Below are 27,667 nucleotides of genomic sequence, written 5' to 3' on the forward strand. Positions count from 1 at the left end.
CTTCGTCTGCGGTGATTGTAGAAGTGGGTAAATACAGGCGTGGGAAAGGTTTTAGTACTGTGTATAAGGTATGGGATATGAAATGTAACTGTGTATCTTGTTTTGGCTGTAATTCTGAGAATACGTGAGACTTTTGTGTTGAACGTAATTTGTAGTTCAGCTGCTATACGGTGTTGGTATAAACTGTACATAGTGTCTTTGGGATAGAGGTATTTCAGGTTAATATACTTCGATATACGACGTTGTATGATTTGTTATTTTGCGCCAGTACATGTAAGTTTTGGGCACAGGATACTCTTGAGCAAGCCACATAAAGTCTGGCCCTGTGCATGACAGTTTAGTAACTCCATGTGCCTCTTATTAATAGCAATTAACCCCATAATGTCCCTCACATTAACCCCTGTGTAAGAGTTACTGATAGAGATGAGCGAGTACTGTTCGGATCAGCCGATCCGAACAGCACGCTCGCATAGAAATGAATGGACGTAGCCGGCACGCGGGGGGTTAAGCGGCCGGCTACGTCCAAGCAGAAGTACCAGGTGCATCCATTCATTTCTATAGAGCGTGCTGTTCGGATCGGCTGATCCGAACAGTACTCGCTCATCTCTAGTTACTGATATGTGAGAGACTTGGAGGTAATAATTAAGTATCTTCATTATTGAGGTCTTTTATTAGTCCCTCCATATGTCTCACATATTAGTAACCTTTATATGGGGCACACAGGGGTTAATATGAGGGACATGATGGGGTTTATTCCTATTAATGTGAGGCACACAGGGGTTAATATGAGGGACATGATGGGGTTTATTCCTATTAATGTGAGGCACATGGAGTTACTAACACTAAACTAATAACCCCAAATGCCTGACATTAATGAGAATAGGAACTAAAGGAAGGTAGCTGTGTGTTTCTTACTTTCAGTTTGCTAGCAGCTTCCTGTCCTCCTCGGGGAACGTTTGCAGGGTGCAGATGGCAGGAGCTATCACTATAGCAGGCAGGCAGAGACTTGAGCGATTAAGCTCCACCCCCTGGGTTTCCTGCACCCCTCTCAAAGGGGAGTGTCCTTATGCCTCAGCTCTAGCAGAGCATGGACTTCATTTAACTCTTGCAGGTCCTGTGCTGCTGGTGTGCCAGTGAAATATGGCAGGAGTGCCACTCTTGGCACGTGTGCCAGGGGTTGCTGACCTCTGCTGTAGGGGGTAATATGAATTTTGTGGCTTGCTATGGTCCAAAGTGTGTGAGATTGCAGAGATAGTGATGTGAGTTTGGGTTTTGTGGGGGTCCTGGGAAAAACGTATGTGCGCTATTGTGACGAAAAGTAGTCTATTGCACAATCGAGTGTAGTGACTATGTTTGTAGAAAATTTCAGCCAAATCGGTGAAGCGGTTTTTGCGTGATTGACCGCCAAACATCCGAACATCCAAAGTCACAAACCCACAAACTCACAAACATTTCACATTTATAATATTAATAGGATAGGATTACAGAAATCTGTTTCCTTCACAACTTATTAAGCTGCTCTCCTCCTCCTTACTTTCAATCAGACTGTTTGTATCTATAGGTTTCTGTCTTGGTATTCAGCCTCACACACGTGTGACTCTATGGAGAGATGAGTGGGAGGAGGAGGCTGCTGGTTATTTATTGCCTTATTCTGTGCAGTCTGGAGGATATAGCAGTGTCAAAATAGTTATCCCTGAGTGTAGCAGCGGCAATTATTTGAGTGTCTTTTCCAGCAGCAGCATCCTCCCCCTCCCTTCTCCATAGAATTGCGCATAGAAAGTAACTCATCCTGAAAAGTGGAGAAGGAAACATATTTATTTAATAAGATATATTACAAAGTTCCATATAGTCACCTATACTATTCATTTATGCAAAGGTTTGTTGTTTTCTTTTATAACTGCTGTCATTTTGAGGCGAAACAATAACTCAGCTGTAAAGGAATGGGCCATACAATCTCACAGAGCAGAAACACATAAAATACATCTGTGCTCAGTGGCAGTACTTACTACTGGTTTCCAAACTTTCTGGAAGGAACATCACAAGAACTGAATGTGGGAAACTTCATGGATATGGTTTCTATAACTGAGCAACACAAACAAGACTGAGATCAACATGTGCAATGAAAGCATCAGCTGAAGTGGTGTGAGGCATACTGGCATTGGACTCTCATGTAGTGAAACACATTTTATGGAGCGACATCTCACAGTCCTATGGATAAAACTGGGTTATACTTAATGCAGAAGTACCAATATTCCCCATATGCAAAAATTGCCTAAAAGTTTATAGTACTAGAATTATATCACAACAATTTAAAGCATACCTAACCTTTAACCAGATTTTGAATAAATCGTCTATCTCTACCTATATGTTCATTATATGACTAGTATTCTGCATTATTTAGCATTGTGCAGGCTCCACCTCTAGTTGTATTTCTCTCTGAATTGGTGGATGGAGACTAGCTGCCCTGCACTGCACACATAAGTAGTAGAATATTTGCTCCATAACAGTCTCTCTCTCACTCATTCACAAACTGAGAACAGTCCCAGAACCATCCACGATATATACAAGGAAGTACTGAATTGTACTTTAGTGAATAAAGTACAGTGGTTGTGATAGAAAGTTCCTATTTAGCTGCAGCATCACACTAAACATGTGATTCTGCTGCTGTCTCTCTAGCTGTATTTCCATAGACTGCTGTAGATATGAATATATATATATATATATATATATATATATATATACACACATGAGTTATGGGATCTGCAGTGCATATCAGAACAGATATAGTAGGATTTTCAGAATGCAAATCAGTTTAGCAGAGAAGAAATAAAACAGCTGGTCAGTAATAGACCCAATCACCTTCGCGGACCACGTGATGGTCCATGCTGTGCTTGCGTCCCCTGCTGTGAGACCTCGGTCCTGGCAGTGGTGCCTCAATGAGTCGCCCCTACAGGATATTCCATGCTGTCTCGTCCGCTTTCGATCTCTACTTTTGGGAGAATGACACGACCGATGTCTCTCCTGTTACACCCTAGAGCCCCTGCTGAGGAAAATCAGGGCCAACTCTGCTATAGTGGGCCGCGAGATGGAGAATCGTCACCTCAAGATAGCAGCTTACGCGGACGATCTGTTGTTTTTTCTTCGCGAACCTGTCTCTTCTCTCTCCCCCCCCCCCCCCCCTCCGGACCACAGACCCTCCATTCTGATTAAATGGGAAACTGATCTCAACTTGCCCTTGTCTGACGCTGATTGTGCTAGGATGGTATCATGTCCCATCTCAGTTGAACAGGTTTTTCCCATCCTCCTCTCCACTCTGTTGGCACTGTGGCTCGGAGGCGGGGACGTTTCTGCATGTGTTCTGGAACTGTTCGGCGCTGAGAGACTTTTGGGACGGTGTCCACCGCCTAATCTCCCAATTATTCCAAACTACCCTTCCCAATACGCCGGCCTTCTTCTTGCTTCACCTCTCAGACATCTCCCTCTGTGCCTACCGTAAATCGAGGATGAGGCACATGATTAATGTAGCTAGAGCTTGCATACCGACTCTTTGGAAGTCCCCCAATCCACCCTCTCTTCGCCACTGGCTCCGCAAGGTGGAGGATATCCAATCCATGGAGGACCTCATGGCGTCTCTCCGGGACACTCATGGGGCTTTCATGAGGGCCTGGACTCCTTGGATCCTCTTCCAGGGGTCCCAGCTGTACAGAGACATTATGGGCTGAGGATATGCCTTGGCTCGGGGTCTGTTCGTGGTCTGGACCTGGGGATCCCCCCCACCACTCGTTGCCTCCCTCCTCTCTTCCCTCCTTCTTTTTCTCTTTTCCCGCTCTCTCCCATCCCTTTCTTTCCCCCCTCTCCCTTTCCTGTTCTGGTCAGTGATGGAGCCTGTCCCGGCTTGTCTGTTCGCGGGAGGCCGCGTTTCCATATTGTATGTTTCGCTTTGTTATGTACTTGGCCCTTTGTTGTTATTTTGGGCCCTCCTGGTTTTGATACCCAATTGAGTGTTGTTATGCTCTGTTCCTCCTTATGTTTATTTTGTATTTATAAATAAAGAACTTATATTTAAAAAAAAAAAAAAAAAAAAGAGCTGGAAAATGGCCAGATAAGAGGAGAAAGAAGCATTTTTCTCTAATATTGCAAAGTTTCTTATCTCTTGTATTATTCATTTATGCAAAGTTTGTTGAAAAGCTAGGGACCATTATCACACCCTTATTACAGATGATGTTCCTATTTTACTTACTGTCTATGAATGTACATTTGGTTGATAACCCTGTTCGGATGGTCTCATACCATATCATGTAATCAAATTATCTTCCAACATTACCGCCCTATAGTTGATTTGCCTCGTATGAGCAGCTTGCTGTGTATACCATACCATCAAGTTTCTACTTTGTAGATGCCACAATACAATAAATCTACTATTGTTAGGAATATATAGTAATATTGTATTGCATATCAAATGTGTATGTGCACTTAGACCTAACGTTTACCCCTAAATCTATGGAATTTCATATACATTTCCCTTATTTTCTTACTCCCCCAAAGCTTCCTGTGAAATCTGTTACTGGGACTGAATATAGAGCAGTGTATGAGTCATATATACACACATACTTCACTGGTAATTCCAGTACAGGCCTTGGCACTGGATCAGGAAGCAAACGTGACTAAACTAAACTCATTTAAAACCTTTGTTTTAGAAAGAATTTGGCAGAGATAAGTTATCCCTGTAGGATTCATGTGTTGGAGTATTCTCAGATAACTCAGCCCTTTAGGACTCTTGTGTTGGAGTATTCTCAAAGAGCGCTAAGTGAAGATCCATGAAGTGTACGAACATGTATGATCTCAGTATAAGAGGAGATGGCCCATTCATCTCTGGAGCTTGTTTAGTCCCACCCATGATCAATTATAAAGTATTATGTTAAATAAGAGGGATTAGTTGTATTTCAGTTCTGGTAACATTTTTTGGGTTGTTTCAGATAAGATATTTATGAATGTCTTTTTTTATATGTCCATTAGCATAACAGAGGCACTGTCTCCCTGTTTACATCTTGGGAGACAGATTTGCATATTCTTCCCATGTTCCCTTGCAGTGGAGCAACTATGGCTGTATAAGTCTCCACACACCTGAAAAGGTGGTCTCTCCCTAAGGATAGACGTTATCCCCAAAATCTGGTCTCTCAGCCTCTCACTTCTACCAAATCAGTTCTCTCTAGGCTGCGCTGATGAAGTCCAACCAGACAGAAACGGTGCCGTCCGTAGCTGAGAAATTGATTTGGTTATAACCCCGCATTATGCAGTGAAGACTTCTGGGAAAGTCGGGCATGATGTTCAGGATGCTTCCCATAGAGGGCAGCATAACAGAGGCACTGTCTCCCTGTTTACATCTTGGGAGACAGATTTGCCTATTCTTCCCACATTAACAACTATTAAACCTAAAAAAAAACTGATTCTGAAAAAAAAAAAAAAATATCTCGTAGAAAACAAGAGACTTTCACTTTTTTATATATCAGCTGGTATGTTGGATTTTACTAATCTTGTATTCTAAGGTTGGTATAAATTACGGCATCGCCCGGACTGTATCAAGTGACCACAACCATGACACCTTTATCTCACCTGCTGTACACACATGGATACAATAATGGCAACCCCTATACATATCTAGGAAGAGCAGTACAGATTGGGAAACCCCAAACACACAGCGCACCACAAATCACAGTAAACCAGACACTGGGGTCTCTTACCAGCAGATGATTCGGGTCGCGGTGCAGGTCCAAGGATCCAGAAGGCAGTGGCAGGTGGTGATCAACAGGTAGCAGCAGAGAGTAAAAGCGTAGTCGTACAGTCCAGGTCATCAACAAGAGGGCAGCGCAGTACAGTGAGAAATCCAAAGGAAAGGTCAGGCAGGCCAAGTCAGTAACAGGATGGGTAGAGCAGTTCAAAAACGGTGTTCAGGAAGCAAAGGTCTAAAGCCAAGCCAGGGTCATAAGTAGGGGCAGGCACAGTACACAAATCACGTGGCAGAAGGCAGGGTCAGAGGTGAAAGCAAGGGGTTAGAACACAGGCAATCAGGAGAATGCTATCAGGAATATGGAGGAAACACTGAATAGCCAGTGGAGGTCCAGAGGCATCCTTAAAGGGGTATTCCCACGTCGCATACTCACCAGTCTTCACTGCTGTAAAATATTCTTTCTTCCTGGTTTCTTGCGTCATTTGGTGGGCGGGGTTACACATGGAACTTGCCGTTTAGCTCCACACCAAATTATGGTGTAGCTCCGCCCACTGCATAGTGTGATCCTATGGGGCGGCTGAAGGGCCTGTGATGTCATCAAAGGTCCTCAAAGAACACTATATGCACAATATTGGACTATGAAGTACAGGCAGGAGCAACTCCATTCTGTGTTACATACAGAGACTGCCTGTCTCTGCCATAATGAACACAATTGAATTAGCTAGCCTGATAACTGGGAGAACAGAAGACTAGTTCAGAAATGAAAGCAGCTCCTCTCCCCTATCTGATAGCAGGATCTAGGTCACGTGGTGTAGACACAGGAATAGCTAGATACACAGGCTCGCTCCCTGCACTTAGCCCCTCCTCCCTCCCCTCTGAGAGCAGCAGATACATCACTTGACTTTTGAGCAGATAAGTCAAGGGCTGTGTCAATAATGAATTGAATAAAGTAAGATCGTGGACAAATAAAGCAGTTTTGCTGAAGCAGTGTATTTAGGAAAAGTCTTACATCCACATTGACAAGCAGTATAGTTAGGATCCTTGTGATGGGACAATCCCTTTAAATAGGTTCCAGCCCGCCACTAGTCCGAAAACTGTAAGTCCCCTGTCCGGCTTAGTAGGAGACTGGCAACCCCCGTACATCACTGCGGAGGTTCCGGCCTGCGTCCCAAGACTCATAAGCAGGGGACTCTGAAACTCAGGAAGGAGAGGGCCGGCAGCCTCCGCACATCTCTGTTGAGGCTCTGGCCCTACTCCTAACATTTTCACTTTTTAGAAAATCATTGTGATATGAATTCTAAGCCCAATAAGCCATTCAGTTATGTGTCAGCGCTACCAATCTGAATCTTTTCAGCCAATAAAATGTTGCCTTTTAATTCTGAACTGTTGGCACAAATACTACATATATATATTTTACATTTCTTCCCACTCTATACATTACATAATACATTCTCCTTAAATTAAAACTTAGACTTTGGCATTAGTTTCTTCAAAGAAGTCACAAATCATTTCTCTACTTATCTAATTATTTTTCCTTACTTAGGTGCGAGATCTTTGGGCAATGTTCGGTACTTTTTGCTCATTAAGACAAGCTTAAATATTCATTATGATAGAAAAGCTTCAGCCCTCTCAATAATTGGCAGAATTTCCATCCTCACCTATGAGCAACCCCTTTCCGACAGTTCTTACACGAAGTCTTTCTTAATTTATTACATGGCCGCAGAAATCGTTTTAACCAGTCATATTTTACCAGTCTTGACTACTAAAGTCCCAAACTGTTGCCCTACTATCTGCTCATTATACAGCCATGTATCCCATAGGAGGCAAACCGTGTCTGACGTTCCATTCATATGTTATTTTATTACTAACTTATTTCTATTGAATTAATGTTTTTTTCTGGTTTTAGGATTAATTCACTTGTATCAAATCTCTTTTATTTTACTTGCAATCGTTACATCTAATGTCAAGGTAGAACTTTTAGAAATTGTATATAAGTGTATGCTGTTCAGGCCTTAAAAACATCTTTATTGAGTTAGTGCATTGGCAAAACAGCCGGTCTTGCTTTGATGTGGTGAGCGCACTCTCACGCGTTAGTTGTGTAAAGCCTGTTGGAAAGCACATTAGTAATGCACCACCTTACTGTCATGTGTTTTATATACTCTTAGCATGTTAAAAAGTTCACTTAAAGTCCTTATTTAATACATAACAAGAACAGGGAACGTGCACCCACAACACATATTGGGTGAATTTCAAGGGGCTTTTCCCACTGTACACATTTATGGCATATGTTCTGGGACCCCTACTTATTTGAAGAACACAAGCTCTGAAGCTGAGACAGCCACTGGCTTGCTTAGCTGTCTCTGTAACTCTACGCTTTCTCCGCTGCGTTCACAATTCCCTTAGAAGTGAATGGAGAAAGTTATAACTCTTTATTCATTCTCTGCCTGGGTGTTGAGACCGGCTATCCAGGCAGAACTTAGTTTGGACGCTGATTCCAATATTTTTTAGTTGCCATCATATTCCGCAGCACTTTACAGACACACACACACACACACACACACACACATATATACACACATATATAATAATTAGAGATGAGCGAGTAGTGTTCGATCGAGTAGGTGTTCGATCGAATACTACGGTATTCGAAATACTCGTACTCGATCGAACACTACTAGCTGTTCGAAGTTTAAGGTTCGATGCAGAACCAACGTTGATTGGCAGAATGCTATACAATCTGCCAATCAACGCTGGTTCTTCTCTTACGTTTAGAAGTCTTCTCCGTGCAGCGTCCCCGCGGTGTCTTCCGGCTGGAATTCACTCTGCCTAGGCATCCGTCCTAGGAAGAGCCGACTGCGCATGCGCAGTAGGCTCTGCCTAGGTCCCAATGCCTAGGCAGAGTGAATTGCAGCCAGAAGACGTCGCGGGGGCGCTGCGGGAGAAGACTTCAAGGGGAATCCAGCCCGACCGTCACTCGTGGACTTGGTAAGTATAATTTTATTGAATTTTGCATACCCCTGAAACGAGCATTTCCCCCCATAGACTATAATGGGGTTCAAAATCCGTTCGAACAGCCGAACAGTTTGCGGCTGTTCGAATCGGATTTCGAACCTCGGACATTTTAGTGTTCACTCATCTCTAATAATAATCTATGTCAGTTTGCATGCACAGCAATGCTTTAACCATTCACATCACATTTAACGGATGCAAAAAATGGACACAAATTGATCAGTATTAAAAAAATAAATAAATAAATAAATTACCCATTTCTGTCTGTTTTTTTTAAGGATAACATAATATACCATACTTTTGTGTCCGGCCCCAAAAATGAAAAGAAATGGATCCAATTATTTTATTTTTTTTTAAAACAAATGGCCATACGTTTGCTTTCTGAATCTTTTTTTTTTTTGCATGTAAAAAACATGATCTGAATAGAGCCTTAGTTTCACAAAGCAGCTTGGATTTGGAATAGAATTTCAGATAAATACAATATGATCTCCACTGAGAGCGATAGAAAAAGCTGGAGTTGTATATAACACAGTATAACATAAGGCTTCATAAGAAACGAAGGAAATATGTCAAATGTAAGGGCCACGGTGCCAATAGTCATGCAGCTAATGTTGTTGTTTCTTCTTACAAGATGGTGATCTTTTAGCCCCAGAAGTTCCTCCACTAGGTTTACTACCTCCAATAAATGGCAAGAAAGGACCCGGGAACCAAAGCAGTATGGCAAATGTAAAAGCAACAAATGCCAGCAATAGTGCCAGTGCAATAAACGCTAAAGGTCTGCCCACTGGAATCATTAGAGGATCTCTACCTGAAGAACTCAAAGGTAAGAAGACTCTATAGAATCATCCAGAACAGAATGCATTTATACTATACATTGTGTTTTGAGCAGCCCCATGCAAGTGATCTATGGCACGCTATCCTTGGGAAAATGTAGAGTAGTACCTGTACATTCACTTGAATGGGAGCTGAACTGTAGTAGTGCCGGGCTCTATAAAGTGTACGGATCTGTCCACTCACTGTGCAGATATCAGCTCATTGGTGACATTTCAACAACTGACACCCCCACCTTAGCACAGGCCATCAATATCAAGTCTTACACAGGCTAGGACCCCACATTCCAGATTTTGGAGCAAAATCTGCAACAAAAAAAAGCAGCTTTAGCCTTAGGTCCTCTTTAAGGTTAAAGCCCCACATATCAGCTCTTCTTGTATGTCTAAGTAATTGTTTACATCTTTTCTCCTGTGTCATGTTGCTTCACTACTGGGGTATGTTCTCACTACCATTATTAATTCCAGAGTGATTTTAGAAAGTTTGCTTAATCTGCATGAAAAAGCGGTTACCTGAGGAATACCGCAGATCCCATCCCATAGATTATAATGAGTTCCATGTAATTTCCACTCGGTTTCCGCCCGCTTGCAGCACTTTTCTCTCCACATTTTTAATGCGGAGAGAGGAACGTAGTACGAGCGCTGGTTTGAACCCAGTGTTAGACAGCCTGAAAATGCACCAGATTTATTACAGTGACCAATACTGGATGATAAATCCGGGGTGTCATTACAATGTCTATGCTAAGTCTATACCAGCTTAGGCTTGCTTTGAGCCAGAATTTTCCAACATAATTTCCGTTCACTTTTGGGGTGTGTAAGCCATGACCCTTTAGCCCAAACTAGATGTGCCAAGTTGTTCCAAGATGTGCCATGTTTACACCAGTTTATAGTCTGAGCCGCTGTGTTGAGGTACAAAAAGGGACTAAAACATAATAAATGAAAGTGCAAGGCATATCCGCAAGTGGTTTTGTATCTGGAATAGTGTTGTTTCGACACACAAAGCCAAAATCCTGTATAGAGCTTACCCCTCGCTCACATCTGCATTTGGTAACCTGTATGGGGACCCCCCCGAACAGACTACCAAACGCATTTGCAAACGCTGTGCAGTAAAAGCACACAGACCCCATAGACTATAATGGGGTCCGTGCGCTTGCCGCCAGATCTCCGCACGAGTCACGCAGAGAGGAAAGTAGATCCTATTACAGTCTAAGGGGATCCATGTGCTTTCCCTGCACACAACTTGCAAATGCATTTGTTATTCCGTTCAGGGAGGGGTCCTCATGTGGACTCCCAGAACGGAATACCAACGCAGATGTGAACGAGGGGTAACCCTTCTTACAGATACAGCATTTCAGTAGCATTGAGTTGCTGCTTGATTATCAGAACATATGGAGTTAATTTTTTAATCCCTTAAATAACTGAGATTTTCCATCTCCTGCTACTAAGGATACTCTTTGTTGCCGAATTTATCTTCACCTGTGTTATTGATCTTTTGGGGCAGATAACTGGACTAATACCTGTGAACTTATGACTGATATATAAAAGGTAAAGAGTATTACCACCTAAAGAATCATTATCTGGCTAATGGAATAATATATAAGGTTATTGTGTTTTTTTGAGAAAACATCAGAGTGGTCACAAAAACCAAGTATTATGCTGGGTTCACACTAGCGTTTGGGTTTCCATTCTGAAACCCAATCTGCTTAAAAAGTGGTTACCCACAGAGCTCATAGATTATAATGCTGTCCGTGGGATTTTGGCCTAAACAAATGTGGACTTTTCTTTCTGCATTTGGAACGGGGAATGGAATCCCCGAACGTTCACAGAATGCAGATGTGGAGCCAGTCTTAGTCTTACCTTTATACCGTTTCCCCTGGTTTTGACTCTTAGAACTACTGTATATCAAAAATTGCCCACAGACATGGGAGGAATATGCAAATCTGTCTCCCAAGATGTAAATTGGGAGACAGTGCCTCTGTTATGCTGCCCTCTATAGGAAGCACCCTGAACATTATGCCGACTTTCCCAGAAGCCTTTACTGCATAATGTGGGATTTTTACCAGACAGTTTCTCAGCTACAGACGGCTGTTTCGGTCTGGTTGGACCTCATCAGCACAGTGGAGCGACTATGGCTGTATAAGTCTCCACACACCTAATAGGTGGTTTCTCCTTGAGGATGGACATTATCCCCATAATCTGGTCTCTCAGCCTCTCACTTCTACCAAGTCAGTTCTCTCTACTCTGCGCTGACGAGGTCCAACCAGACCGAAACAGCTGTCCATAGCTGAGAAACTGACTTGGTAAAAATCCCACATTATGCAGCAAAGGCTTCTAGGAAGTCGGGCATGATGTTCAGGGTGCTTCCCATAGAGAGCAGCATAACAGAGGCACGGTCTCCCTATTTACATCTTGGGAGACAGATTTGCATATTCCTCCCATGATCCCTTACAGTGGAGCAACTATGGCTGTATAAGTCTCCACACACCTGAGAAGGTGGTCTCTCCTTAAGGAGTAACACTAACCCCATAATCTGCCCACAGACAGTAAGTGAACACTTGCTGATACAGCAGAGATTTTTGACACCTGTTTTTGAATGACTTTTGGCTCATGGTTGGTCTGTAAAGGTTGCTCTTTGGATGACAAAGCCATATCTTAAAACAACAATTCTCCAATTGATCTGTCCCATTATCTATGGCCTAGCCTGAGATTCCATTGATGGGATGCAGACCTGTCACTCGGCATACATGACTTTTCAACTAAAGTCCAACAGGGTAGATCAATGTTTCGACAATCTTGCGTGTCAAACAAAAGACGATAATGTTTGACAGAAATTGGTCTAAATGATCTTTTTCCCCAAAATATATAGTGTATGGCCAGCTTCATCTGTACAACCAATAGATACTGTATATATAGAGACGTCTTTGACCATAATGAAACAATTCTTACAATATACACTGTCAGAGGGCTATTAACAAAGCAAAGGCCTAAAATAAAGATACCACTTGTAAAGTCAGTTCTCAGTTCTAATATTTCATCAGCCATTCAATCCATAAATTTCAGGTTGGAAATATCCAGCTCAGTAGATCAAATTTTTGTCACATACACTTGAAGAGGACCTTTCACCGCCTCCACCAATTTCAGCTCCTTGCATCTTTCAATAGGATTTACTCCACTGATTTCGGGGAGGTTGGAATTTTTCTCTTGCCTCTATTATTCCCAAGCAATGATCTCTGTTACATTTAGCGCCCAGTATGTTACTTAGGTTCTCTACTGTCAGGTGATCAGTCCTACGCTTTCTGCTCTGGCTGAAAAACATTTACGGTCGCATCTTCCCCATAGATTTAATACGGGAAGAAAAAATGCAATGAAAAACACAGCAGGAAAAACTGCATTTGTTTCTGCAACGTTTTTTAGCTGCGTTTCACAATATGGCGCTTCGTTCTATTAAAGCAAAATGGTGTGGCTTAAATTGTAACCAAGGGGCATGTTTATTAGGCCAGGGCACCATGTGGCATTTACAGTCACTGCAAAGTGGATGGGGTTCTAACAAATCCTGTCTACACACTGCGATTTCCCACACCATTGCGGTTGTGTTTCCGCAATGTGGGGTCTAAACAAAAAAGTGACCCTATCAACCAAGAACAGCTTTATATTTGTATTTTGCTCTAAAAAAAATGAAAGCCACACTGTTTTTGGTCACAATGGGCAACTAAGACGGTTTTTCTTTTAATAAATCTGCCCCAATGTGCCCCCCACCTGCACCAAATTCTGGAGTAACATTGCCTGTTTGGCTTTCCTTCCTTTCTTTATTGATACTACTGGTTGATAAATATGCTATACGTTACCAGTGATGTTTTTGCAGTAATTTAGGACAGATAAATCTTCTCCATGTACAGTATATGTCTGGGTTTTTTTTAGAGTGCTGTAGAGGCAGTTCTGTGGGGAGCCTTATAATGGGCCCTGATGGAGAGATCGTCTGCCTCTCTCTAATGGGAGCAACGCGGGATGCAGACATTCCTATTCGTTTTGATTTCATTCCTGAGGAGGAGGAAGAAGAAGGTAACATTTATTATGGAATATGGATGGATATGGCCAGATTGTTATTTTCTTAAATAGCCCAACTTATCCTTCCAGACAAACCCTTTTATAGAAGAAGTTGAGATGATGATCAGCTGGTCATTGCGGGTCCAACTTCTCTCACCACTGGTGGCCAGCTGTTATCTATTAAAGATGTCTTGGTGTATATTTCACGGCAGAACCCATGTATCATTACAATGAATGAATGGCCTTCCATTTAATGCATTGATGGGCTGGGTCAGTCAAAGCAAGCATTGCCCTTACAGAGCTGCTCTTTATTTTGTCCTGAGGGAACTATTTATGACATCCTTATTTTTTTAATAGGGCATACAGAAAGGGTCATACAAAAAAAAATCCCTTTAAGGCTAAGGCCCTACGTTGTGGAAATGTAGCTTTTGTTGCGTTTTTCTGAACCAAAGCCAAGAGTGACTACAAAAGGAATGGGAAATATATAAAAAGTTCTTATACTTCTATCTTCTGCTCAATCCAATCTTGGCTTTGACTCAAAAAAACAAACACAACAAAATCTGCAACAACAAAAAAAAGCTGCGTTTCCACAACATGGGACCTCAGCCTGAAGGGAAACTCCACCCAAAACTACATTTTTCTATTTATTCTACTAACACTTTTCTGCTGCAGACATTTTTTCATTTTCAATATTTGGCTTTTTTACTACGTACCTTCCAAAAGCCATAGCTATTTTTTTCGAAATGGTCTTGCCTTTATTCTGGGGGTTGATACAATTACAGGGACACAAAATTCGAAATGTTTGAAAAAAAAAATCTGACACCCATGACTTTTTATTTCCATATAACGGGGCTGCATAAGGTGTCGTTTTTTGTTGTTGTTGTTTTTTTTTTGTTGTTTTTTTTTACTTATTTCAATTTGGGGAATGTCTATTGTTTTGATCGCTTTTCATTTACATTTTTTTGGGGGGACAAAACAGCAGAAAAAAAAACATCTGTTGAGCCATTTTGATATTTTTTCCGCTTTGATGTTCATCGTGTAGGAAATCAGTTTTCAGATGCGGGAATGCCAATTTTCCAGTTTCTGTTTGTAATCTTGGGAAAGGGAATAACAATAATAATAATAATAATAATAATAATAATAATAATGCATTGTATTGATATAGTAATTTGAAATTTAATATTTATATGTTTTTTAATATTTTAAACATATAATTTTTTTTTTGTGGAAGTTGTCAGGAAGGGGTTAAAGGAAGTTTGTCGCCAGAATCTAGCATATCAACCCTGTCCTGCAGATAGATAGACAGGTTAGGGTTATCTGAATCAGTTTTTTCCCCTTGTGATTGATGCTTCCATTGCCAAGATACTGAGATATTTGTCAATATGCATGTGAGCCATTTGGAGCAATGAGAGCATTGCCATTTACTACTTTGGAGCAATGTCACAATACTCTTTGCTCCAAAAAGCTTATTTGCTTGCATTGACAAATACCACAATATCTCGGCAATGGAGGCAGTGATTCACAAGAGGAACACACCATTTGATTTAGGTGATCCTAACCTTTCCAGCTGCAGGGCTGGGTTGATAGCCTTTGTTCTGGTGACAGAATCCAAGGCCTCAGTCTCTGCCTTGCTGTTTTTCTTGCTGCATTGGGACTATTGCATAGGAATCATGTGATTTAGGCTTTGGTAAGACACTTTTCAACTTGAAAATGCAAGGACTCTACCACGCTTTTTGTACCACAGGGTGGAGAGGACTTGGATCACAATGATAATAATTAGTCAACTCATCACACAGTTATAATGAAGAAGATGACAAATACGGTTAGGAAAATATATAGGGAGGATAATCCCACTGTCCTCCCCGAAGGCAGAGATCATACTCTGTCTACCCATGAGATGTTGTGGCATCAAGGATTGACATTAGAAAACTACAAAGGATGTGATACAGGGAGAAGTCTGAGGATTAATAGTTTCTGGTTAATATGCAATAACAAGCTGAATAAGCTTACCCCTTGTTCACATCTGTGTTTGCTAATCCGTTCGGGGAGTACGCATGGGGACCCCCCGAACGGACCACCAAATGTGTTTGCAAGCGCTGTGCAGTGTGCTTGCTGCATGATCTCCGCACAAATCATGCGGACAGGAAAGTAGATTTTGAAGTACTTTCCTGTCTGCATGTTCACTGTGGAGATCTCGCGGCAAGCACACGGACCCTATTATAGTCTATGGGGATCCATGTGCTTTTACTGCACAGCGCTTGCAATTGCGTTTGGTATTCCGTTCGGGGGAGGTCCCCGTTTCCGAACGGATTACCAAACTCAGATGTGAACCAACCCTTACCCCTCGTTCACATCTGCATTCGGTATCCCGTTTGGGGAGTCCACATGGGGACCCCCTGAACGAAATACCAAACGCAACTGCAAGCAGTGTGCAGTGAAAGCACACAGACCCCATAGACTATAAAGGGGTCCGTGTGCTTGCCGCGCACGAATCATGCCCACAGGAAAGTAGATTGTGAACTACTTTCCTGTCCACATGATCCCTGCAGAGATCTGGCGGCAAGCACACAGACCCCATTATAGTCTATTGGGTCCATGTGCTTTCACTGGCACACCGCTTGCAGTTGCGTTCAGCATACTGTTCGGGAGGGTCCTCATGTGGACTCCCCTGGACGGAATCCAAACGCAGATGTGAACGAGGGGTAAGATATACACTTATGTTTGGATCTATCTATCTATCTATCTATCTATCTATCTATCTATCTATCTACTTATAATAGTCAGTGCACTTCTGTATACAACAGGCAGCCCTTACAACAGGCGTCCATACGAGATCTATTAAATATTAGCATTTCTACAACCTGTCTCTAAACCTTGGTTTATAATCTGTTGTCTTTTATGAAGAAAGACGAGTTAATAGGAAGGAGGCTTTTTTGGGGGGCCGCTGACAAGTACAGATGTAAAAACATGTGTGTTCCATTTATAGAACTACTATGGTGGGCCGTGACAGCCTGTCCCGAAGCTGTAGTACTACCAGATTAACCCTTGGCTGTGTGCTACAGATTGTACAGCCATAATTGCTTATCTTAGCAAGATCTATTTGTTGCGGTCTATAAAATTTTGTGTATGACAGTAACCATTTTGTGCACACTGGGGAAAATTCCCAACCACAGGGCATAAATAACCCCAATATACACCATTATGTACTGTTGGGATAAAGAATTATACAGGCAGCCAACTGGAAACTAAAATATTATTAGGCTGGACTTCATTACTGATTTATGGTCAGTGAAATACGGGGTTGGAAAGTGAAGTTCATTAGACATTGATGGGTCGCAGTGGGTTCTTATTAGTGATGGCTGAGCCACAGGGGAGACAAGGCTTTAAAACTCCCCTTCTAGTTTCAGTGGTAACAGCTCTGCGAGGCGGCCCCCTCCTTCCCATCATGCTTTCACATGGCCGTCCACCCCCTGGTTTTGCCCCTTCTAGTCATGGGCTCCAGACTAAATCAATAGTCCACACTTGCAGGCTTGACTCCATCACACTGTGATTGTCAGGAAGAAAAACAAACCTCGCTGACAAAGGTCCCAGCAGAGAGCAAAGAATACAAGACTGGGTGAATGTCAGACAGATGTCCAGAAAGAAAACGTGAAAAGAAAAATATCCAAGGCGCTCTTGTTAATATTCAAGGATTTCTTTTTGTTCATAGGGGGGGGGGGGGGGGGGGTTCTTATGTTTCGTCTATTTGGACATAAGATGTCATTTTTGCCTACTTTATGATGTCATTAGCAATAGGATGTGAATTGTGGGGTCTGCTGCAGACTCTTATATTTTATAGGTTACCACTTAACGTTACTGTGCTAGTAAACACGCCTGTAATTACTGCGTATGGTAATGAGGCCCCGAGAAAACCAAAATTTACATTGGCTTTATTTAACTTCTAATTTCTACCCTTGTTATAGTCGCCTTCTCTTTATTAGTAGCCAGAGAAACAATCCCTTTACTTTGCCAGACCTGCTAGGTACAGATTACTGATACAGATACAATGTTGGTTTGGTGGTTTATTTTATTATAAGGCAAATATTTATATTGGTGTTTAAAAGAAAAAAAAGTCTAAAATTCAAGAAAACCCCTTTAAGGCTAAGGCCCCACGGGACGATACACAGCACTAAAGCGCTGCGGGAAATCCGCAGCAGGAATGCATCGTGGTTCCTCCCGCAGCGCTTTGAACAGAAAGTTCACAGAGTTTTCCTCTGCGAACTTTCTGTTACCATTATATATATGGGGAAGCCGCTGACATTTCTGTAGACATAATTGACATGCTGCGATTTCCAAAAACACGCTGGTTTTGGAAATTGCAGCGTGTCCGCGCTGCAGTTTTTCCATAAAGAGGGCATGGGATTCGCATGAATCCCATCCACTTTGCAGTTGCTGTATAACGCTGAAATTTTTCCCGCAGGCGTTTCCGGCCCGTGGGGCCCCACATGGCTTAAATGCTGCAGCAAAAACCTGCAGCATTTTACAGTCCCTGCAATGTTCTAGAGAATCCCAATCACACAATGCAGAAAAATACCCTCAGCAGAAATGCTGCAATTTCTGTTTATGGAAATCGCAGTGTGTCAATTATACCTACGGAAATGTTGGCGGTTTCGGCACTCCAATCGTTGGAAAACTACAACTCCCATCATGCATACTTGCTCTTCTTTTCTTGGAACTCCCATGGAAGTGAATGTATCATGTTTTGTCACAGCAGCTGGAGTACCGAAAGTTGCTGACCCCATGCTGCTACGGCCCCATGTTGCAGAAATGCAGCTTTTTTTTTTTTGTAGATTTTGCTGCACTTTTTTGAGCCAAAGCCTATAATGGCTATAAAAGGAATAGGAAATATATATAGAAAGCTCTTTTTCTTCTCCTTTCAGCCCAATCCACTCCTGGCTTTGGCTCCAAAAAATGCTGTAAAATCTACAACAAAAAAAATGCAGCATTTCCACTAAGGCCAAGTATTGCAGAAATGGCTTCAGTGGAAACACAGCGGGAAAAACCTTGCATTTACAGTAGCAGCAAAGTAAAGTATATATCATTAATCTCATCCATACATTGTGGAATAAAAGATCTGCAGAAAAGCTGCTTTTTAACAAAATGGATGGATTTTTTAAATACATCATGTTAATTTTACACTGGATACCATTGGCCCGGAGGGGTAGGGGGCCCTCGGCCAACGGGGGATGGCATCTTGGCAACGGTTGGGGACAGCCTGATTCCCACACCGCTGTCTCCTATGTAAAGCTAATACAACTCCTGCCGCAGAGATCAGCACTCAACTCGGCCACATGTGGAGGTCACTGTACTGAATTCTCCAAGCAGCGGAGATACGCAAGTGCCTCTGTCAGAGGTTTATATGCGAAAAATTGTGATGGCACCTCAAACAGGGGACTATGGTTGCTGTGTCAGGCCCTGCCAAGAAGCTGGAGTGGTGATCCTATAGTGAATAACCCCACTAACTGGTATTGATAATGTAACCTCAGGATAGATTATCATCAGTGGGGTCCAATACATGGGACCCTTGCTGATCAGCTGTTTAAAGGGGCCGCAGCTCTTGTGCAAGCAATGTGACCCCTTCACTATTACATGCCATCTCTTCCAACACAGACCATTCAGATTTAGTAGCCATTTTGTTATAAGGAGATTCCTTGAGACTGTAATATCATTGACAGGATTGTGGTCTAGTTAGAAAAATGACTTTCTGAGGCCTGGTCATTTATCTCCTTTCTGATAACCTTACATACTGCTTAATGTTTACTGCTATGGAGGCGCCTAGACATACTGCAGCTTTATTGGGAGGGGGTGTTAATTGGTAATACATTGTGTAATGAGTGTTACATGAATGATGTCACTTCATTAGGACCCTGCTCCATTATAAACATGTCTTATCTGTGTCACTTGTAGATCGCCTTCCAGCGGAATCTGCAGGTCAGGAAGAACAATGGTCTAGCAGTCAGCAGGATTCGGAGAGAGGTAAAAGACCCTGCAGTGTACAGATAATTGGCTATCAGGAAAGAAGGTTCAGTAACTGATAACTAATGGGACTCTGACAATAAGACATACAGTATTGTATATCAGTAAGCTAACATTAGATCACACGTTGTAATCTTGCAATGTTACACCCGCATAGTGGGAGGTAAAGCTCTGGTTTCTGTATAAAGTGTAAAAACCAACTTATAAAACATACCGATCTGGCATTAGTTCTACCGGCTATATAACGTCCAAAGCATTAAAGGGAATGTGTTGCCAGAAATAGACCTGTATTTTATCTAGTTTTATGTCAAACATATTTCTAAAGAATATTTGATATTTTCCATGTTATTATCTATATTTTAAAAAATTCCTAAAAATACTGCAATTCTGACTATGACCACTAAGCTAAATAATATGCTGAGACGTCCTATTTTCCATAGGAGACTTCTTTGCAACAACCTGCTTACTTAACAGCACAACTATAGTCTAGGGTGTAGCTATAAGGGGTGCGGAGGTAGCAGTGGACCCAGAAGTGGTCTCAACAGTCCCTCTGCCACATAAGATATAGCACCCAAATGGCAGAAGGGGCCCCGGCTCAGATATTGCATTGGACCCTGGTGTATCTAGGTAAGACACAGAATCACAATAGGTGATGGTCACAGTTTATGTAATCCTCTCTCTGTTCAGAACATGCTTAAAAAATCTAATAGGACTGCTCCAGACCATTGTGTCCATAGCCCATGGTTCATCTCTAGCAAACAGGAAGTCACAAAATAATTTAGGCTTAATGGCAAGAATTGGAATTGCAAGATTTTTAAGATTTTTTTTTTAACATAGATAATAACATAGAAAAAAAATCACCAAAAATTCTTAAAAACCATGTTGAGTCTAAAAACATGATTTAAACGATAGGTTATTTTCTGGCGATGCATTCCCTTTAAGCTCAAGTTCACAAAGCACAGCAGATATAGCCACCCTGTTCTTTTAGAAAAGAGAAGTATATGCCATACGTAAGTATCATTAACCCCTTCCTGATGGAGGCAAAGTAATGACTTCATATAAGTATTAGTAGGAATGTTCGGTGCTTGATGGCCACATAACCACAGGACTACTAGCTATGGTATATTTTAATAAGGGGCTTTGTCTCTTGGTGGAGGTAAGTGACACGTCTTAAACTTTTCTACCCTTGCCCATCCTGGCACAGCTGGGCATGTTTGTTTGCAAACCCTATATGTCCTATATGTAATCAGTAGGGTATAGGGGTAGCAAAGAGCAATAAACATTGTAGTCTTTGCCTGAATGGAATGACTCAAGGTCAGAGGATCAGCCAGTGCTGAGCCCTGAGACAATGAGCTGCTGAGGGGCAGCTAGAAAGCAGTGTACAGAGCATGCTCAGACAGTCCCAAATCAAGAGGATTGTTATTGTGCCCCTGTGGTTGTAACAGTGCGTAACTAAATTTAAAAAAAAAAAAAGCCAAATTCCTCTGGATGTCTGGAAACAATAAGGCAGATGGTAACCCTGACATCACACATCAGCGTTTCATCCCTGTTTTTCAGGACAGATTTTTGCGGCATGTTGAAGCGATTACAGATCTCTCTCCAGCAATAACTAATTGGTCCTCCTGCATTTGTCTAAATAAAGCGCCTTATTGCCTTCAGCCTAATACCTCAGCTCTGTCACTGGAGTTCAAAGGTGGACGCACCAAATTCCTGTAAGCTGGCACATTTAACTCCTGGGCTGCTGGAAGATTCATCAATTTCTGCAGTCTGACACAGAGCCCAAAGTAGTCTTTGCACTGGTACTTAAGTAGAGCCAGCCCCTTTAAGAATATGAAAAAACAAGGCAGCATAGTAAGAGTTAAAAATGACATCTGCTAGATTACCAAACTATACCAATGATGCAATGCACAGGCCGCATGTATACAGCAGGGTCATGTATAGGCTCCGTAGAGTATAGAAGAGCCCCACAGCATGCTCAGTTATGACTCCATGTTAAGGTGCCATACTATGACCATGTGCATGGGCCTCTATCATCGAAAGAAAATGAGTTAGAGCGGTCTTTGCAGTAAATGATCTATTACTGATGCACACTGGACACTTGCAGGTCCTATGTGCCAGAACAGCGAATTATTCTATTACAGCGACACACACTCTGTCAGACCTATGGTGTCCGAGAAATAATGTCCTAGGAAAGGTCATCAATTTCAGATCAGTGGGGACACACCAGCATTCAAGTGAACCTTCCTCTTCACTGAATACCAAGCACAGAGTCATACATTGCATGGGGGCTTTGCTTAATATTAGATCTGAGCCTCATTCATTTGAATGAGACAGAGTTGCCAACTGGCCACATAAGGCCCGGTTCACATCCACGTTCGGTATTCTGTTTGGGTAGTCCGCTGAGGGACCTCCCAAAAGGAATACTGATTGACAAGCAGTGAGTAATGAAAGCACAGGGACCCCATAGACTATAACAGAGACTGTGTGTTTTCCACCCAGTGTTCACATGAGTCATGCAGAGAGGAAAGTAGTTCATGAAGTGCTTTTCTCTCCGCGCAGAAAACACACGGACCCAATTTTAGTCTATGGGGTCTGTGTGCTTTCATTGCTCACTGCACGTATCACATTGAAAGCAATAGGTAAAAAACCTCCCTTTGATTTCAATGGGGAGCGCACATATGCCGGCACCCATTCAAGTCAATGGGATCTGGTTTTTACGCCGCTCACTCTGAACGAGTTTTCCTTTCAGAATGAGCGGAGCGTAAACTCCGCGTGAAGGCTCCCTAATGGTGTTGTCGGTTTTAAGTAAAACTTCTTCTATGTCCGATCAGATGGGCATTCTCTGCTATATGACCAACCAACCTGCCTATTACTTTCCTGCCTTATTTTTATTTCACTTTCTCCCGGTCTTTGACCCATCTTAGTTGAGTTTAGTGATCTTAAACTGATGTTGCATCAGACATTCAGTTTTCTTTCTCTTCTTCCATCTTCCTTTCTCTGGACTTCTTTCCCTTTCTGTGAATATCACAGTTATGCCCTTTGATGTTTCCCACGCACCTTGTCCAAACCTATTAGTATTTTGGAGAACAAGAAACAGAGTTAATACAGGTCACATTCCTGGGTCTTAGGTAAAGAAACACACAAGTTTCTGAGCTTCCTTTGCTAGTCTGACTTCTACCCGGTGTCTGCTTCTTGTTGAGTTGTTGGGGTAACCCAACTGCACTACATATTTAGGCTTCTTTGGCTTCTCAAATCAGCCCTTTGTGTTCCTCTCTGGCCCTTGTGAATTGACAGAAAACAGATAAATTTTAACCGTTCTTTTATTGAACTGGCTGGCTTCTGATTGTGGGGCTGGGGGAAGGGTAGAAGACATAATAATTTGACATTTTTTGTGGTTTCCTCTTAAAATGGTCTCCATCTGCTTTGTATTATTACTGTTAGGAACATGCCCGGGGAGTAGAGTCTTTCTCCCAGGTACCAGTATGGTGAAACTGCATATAAAAAGAAACATAAAATGTATTCATATTAAAATTTAAAAAAAAAACAAAAGCTGAGCCTATACGAATAAGATTGCACAGCCATTGTGGTTTCTCATGAATGCTGTTTGCAATCATGATGTCGAGTTTATAATATTATAAAATTAGGCGCAGTTATGTAAAAAGAGTCATAAGGTTCATTGTGTGAAGCTCTCCATAGTGTATATGGAACGGTTACCATAAGACCATTGGGTATCAGCTATGTTTATTACCTTCATTGGTGTAAGTCAAATTGCAAATTTGTTTGAACATTTATCAGATGTGCTTTAAAATTTGTGTTGCCTGATAGCGACAGAGGACGCCGAAGTAATAGAAGTTACGTAACTAATCTGCAGGAAATGACACGAGGGGCAGTGCAATAGGACAATGGGGCCGACTTACTGTGTAATAGATGGATGGGACAGATATACTAATATTTATGTAATCAGGGACATAACTTCCATGGTAGCAGCGGGACAGTAGGAGACCCAGCAGGCCCTTGTTTTTTTTTTAATAGGCCGTTACTTGCTGGAGTAACTCCAGCAGGTAACGGGCCCTATTTACTTACCAATCCACTCTCCTGCTCACAGCCGCCAGCGCTTTCCCTTCTGTGAGCAGGAGCTGGGGTCGGACCCCCAAGTATAATGATCAGAGGGCTAGGAGAGGTGAGGGAACATAAAAAAACACTATTACTTACCTCTTCTGCGCTCCTGAATGCTTCGGGCCTACTTAGTGACGTCCCAGACATCATGTGTGCTGGGCTTGCGTCATAATGTGTCGCGACGCAGGCCCGGCTCAAGTGACGTCTCTTCCATAATTGAAAATGGCCGACATCAATAGGGAGTGCACCGGAGCCCAGGAGAGGTAAGTAACTGTGTTTTTTTTTATGTTTGAATCCTCCTCTGGGTCTTCGATTATTATACTCTGGTGTCTGAAAAGCAATATGTAGCAATGACAATATATACAGAGTATCATAGAAAAATGACATAAGTCCATTCACTTAGTCTATTCATCTGCTGGATTCAGAGGAATGGAAAAAAAAAAAACATGGGTTAGAAGTCAGCCCCTTCACAACGACAAATAACGGACTCATTTACCATGACAACTTCCTTTAGCAGAGATTTCCATAGTCGCTCATTGCTCTTAGGCCTGGTCACATCTGCATTCGGGATTCCGTTCAGGGAGTCCGCTTGGGGATCCCCCGAACGGAAACCTATACGTGTAGAAAAGCGGTTATCTGGGATAACACGCGGACCCCAAGTCTAACCGCTTTTCTATGCGTATAGGTTTCTGTTGGGAGGGTCCCCAAGTGGACTCCCCAGATAGAATCCCAAATGCAGATGTGATCTGGGCCTTACAGTAAAGACTCCCTTATATATTATTGGACAAACCTTCTTTACTTTACATATAGAGGATGCCTCTTTGTTACAGTCCTGGGTATAAAATAAAAAAAAAAATCATAGGAGAAATAGTTGTATTGACTTTTGATATATTTATACATATTTAATAGGTTGCCTCAGCTGTCGGGCGAGGACCCTATCTCTCTGGGTATTGTAGTGCACCCATTTGTTACTTTGGGTGCTCGCCTTGGATGACACTTGAGCACGATTGCACCTTTCTGTGCACTTTTGCTGAAAACTGTTCCTAAAATTCCACGTACGGGTCTGATTAGTGATTTGTCTATGTTCTCATCGTGTGCATTTATGACCTCTTTGATACACTCCATGGTATTATTTGCCTTGGCAGCAGCTGCCTGACACTGGGTGCCATATTTTACTGTCAGCTAATCTTCCTTTTCTAGGTCAGTTTAACCCAGTGAATTCCCATTCTTGCCAACATTTGCAAGGGAATCTCACTCCCTCAGTGATGTGGGTATAAAATGTGTTGGCCACGTCCCTTTTTTCTACACGTGACGGCAGATAAAGTGCCTAAGTCGCATATAAAATGATGGACCGCAACGACTTTGTCCCCTCCCCTAGTTCAGTACATATACATTGCCTGGCTGAGCCAAGCATGCATGTATTTGAAGGCATCCAGGTATGAGCAAGTCTATTGTGTAGGGACAGATTAGCTAGAGATTAGATATGCAGGAAATGGCTGTCTCTGCCCCTATTGTTTTCTCCTTTATGTCAGATGACTATATAGACTGATGGAACATGATGGTATAACAAGGGAGCTATATGGTCGCTATATGGTCCTTGACTTCCTCCAGCTGCATTTCTGCATTCTTGGACTATTTTCACTTTTAAAAGAAAAGGGTACAAGTTACATTGTAGCAATGTTCTCATCTCAGAAAATAGTTCTAAGCATGTCCAATAAATTAACCAGCAAATGCATCAGATTTCAATCACTTGGAAACAGTTGTTCCATTGCCATAGAAGCAGAGATTATTGGAACCAATGCCGGGTATTACACATGTGTCAAATTATCCATTGGCCTATGAGAGATTTCATTTGGCTGACCATAGACAGAAAGAAACAATCTAGTAAACTGATAGAAGGGAGAACTTAAGACGTCCTTGCTATATACAGTATAGTACACCGATCAGGCATAGGCTGGGTGCACAATAATCTATAATAATAACAATCACAATAATGCATAGTTATCTCCATTTACTACGGGGTCCACTTTTTGTATGTGCCCATTTTAGGCACTTCCAATGGTGGACCAGGGCCCTGTGACTGCACAACCCCATATGCTATAAACCAGGGGTCGGTAACCCCTGGCACGCGTGCCAAGACTGGCACGCGAGGCATATTTTGCTGGCATGGCAGCCAGCCTGACACTTCACACTAAAATTGAGAGAGAGAGCGTCCTTGTAGTGCTCTGGTAGAGCTGCGGTGTAGGACACGCCCCCTTCTCTCCCTGCCACCAATCAGAGATGAGCCTCTCACTGCACAGGATAAGGGCTCCCTGGACCTGCTGCTACACGTGAGGAGCTCCTGCCGTCTGCAGCCTGAGGAGGAGAGGAGCAAAGTGAAAGTAAAAACACCAGGTACGTGTGTGTTACTGACCATTCTTATTACTGTCAGGCATTTGGGGTTATTACTTTTGTTTCAGTAACTCCATGTGCCTCACATTAATAACAGTTAACCCCATCATGTCCCTCACATTAACCCTGTGTGGCTCACATAAGGGTTACTGAGGTGTGAGACATGGGGGTACTAATGAAGGACCTATATAATGAAGATGTTCACTTATTATCTCCATATGTCACATATCAGTGTCCCTTATGTAAAGCACACAGGGGGTTAATGTGAGGACATGATGGGGTTAACTGCTATTAATATGAGGTACATGGAGTTGTAACCTGTAATGCACATGACCAGACTCTTTATCTACAACTGTGGATAAAAGTACAGACCTATATATTTCAATTGACCCGTATATACAGCCATTCTATTTGTGGCTGTGTATCTGGGCCAAATTGAAGAACTGAAAACTATTGAGCAGGTCCTATATCTGTCCTATACATCCCCTATATCTGTCCTATACATCCCCTATATCTGTCCTATACATCCCCTATATCTGTCCTATACATACCCTATATGTGCCCTATACATCCCCTATATCTGCCCTATACATCCCCTATATCTGTCCTATACATACCCTATATCTGTCCTATACATCCCCTATATCTGTCCTATGCATCCCCTATATCTGTCCTATACATCCCCTATATCTGTCTGCATTTGCAGCCCTGTCAATTCATTTCTAATGTATAGGTCAGTGAAAACCACATCCGTGCCACTTGTATGCAGGAGGCGTAAGGCTGAGGCCCCACGTTGCAGAAATGCAGCGTTTTTGTTGCAGATTTTGATGCGGTTTATTTCAACCAAAGCTAAAAATGGCTACAGAAGGAATGGGAAATATATAGGAAGCTTCTTATACGTCTCCCTTCTGCTCAATCCACTCCTGTCTTAGGCTCAGAAAAACACAGCAAAATATGTAACAAAAAAAGCCGTGTTCCCTGTGCCTCAGCCTTAGGCTAAAGCCCCACGTTGCAGAAACAGCTTTTTTACGTTGCAGATTTTGCTGGTTTTTTTGAGCCGAAGCCAGGAGTAGATTGAGCTGGAGGGAGACGTATAAGAAGCTTCCCATATATTTCCCATTCGTTTTCTAGCCATTCTTGGCTTTGACGGAAAGAAAAACGCAGCCAAATCTGCAATAAAAAAGCAGCATTTTTGTAATGTGGGGCCTCAGCCTTAGTGTGATTCTATTGGGTGGTGACACTGTAACTAGATGCAATTATAGCCAAATCCAGTTCCTGGGCACCAGTGCGGCCACTTTGTTGTAAGTGTGACACCCATTAATTCCTGGCTGGGGTTTTGCTGTTACTGCACCGCCAGGAACTAAAAGTGACAAATTAATCTGCGTTTCACTTAGGGAGCGTTCACACTACCGTCAGTGTCTGACAGCTAGTGTCCGCTGCTAATGTCCGTTCAAAATCTTGTGCGGATATTAGTATCGGACACTAGCTGTGTCTGTGACATTTTGCATTGATTTAAATGGACATCAGGTGCGTTCTT

The 27,667-nt window shown here is 42.3% G+C and overlaps 1 protein-coding gene across 1 annotated transcript in view; it reads left to right on the top strand.

The window, feature by feature from the left end:
* Nucleotides 1-27,667, top strand: part of KIAA2012 (KIAA2012 ortholog) — a 106,872-nt gene that overhangs the window by 43,299 nt on the left and 35,906 nt on the right. Inside the window, exons 10-12 of the mRNA XM_075285413.1 lie at nucleotides 9,369-9,560; nucleotides 13,483-13,623; nucleotides 22,145-22,150. Of these exons, the coding sequence (XP_075141514.1) occupies nucleotides 9,369-9,560; nucleotides 13,483-13,623; nucleotides 22,145-22,150 (339 nt within the window). The remainder of the gene's footprint in view (nucleotides 1-9,368; nucleotides 9,561-13,482; nucleotides 13,624-22,144; nucleotides 22,151-27,667) is intronic.

This window comes from Leptodactylus fuscus, chromosome 8 (genome assembly GCF_031893055.1).
Source record: "Leptodactylus fuscus isolate aLepFus1 chromosome 8, aLepFus1.hap2, whole genome shotgun sequence".
Classification (NCBI taxonomy): domain Eukaryota; kingdom Metazoa; phylum Chordata; class Amphibia; order Anura; family Leptodactylidae; genus Leptodactylus; species Leptodactylus fuscus.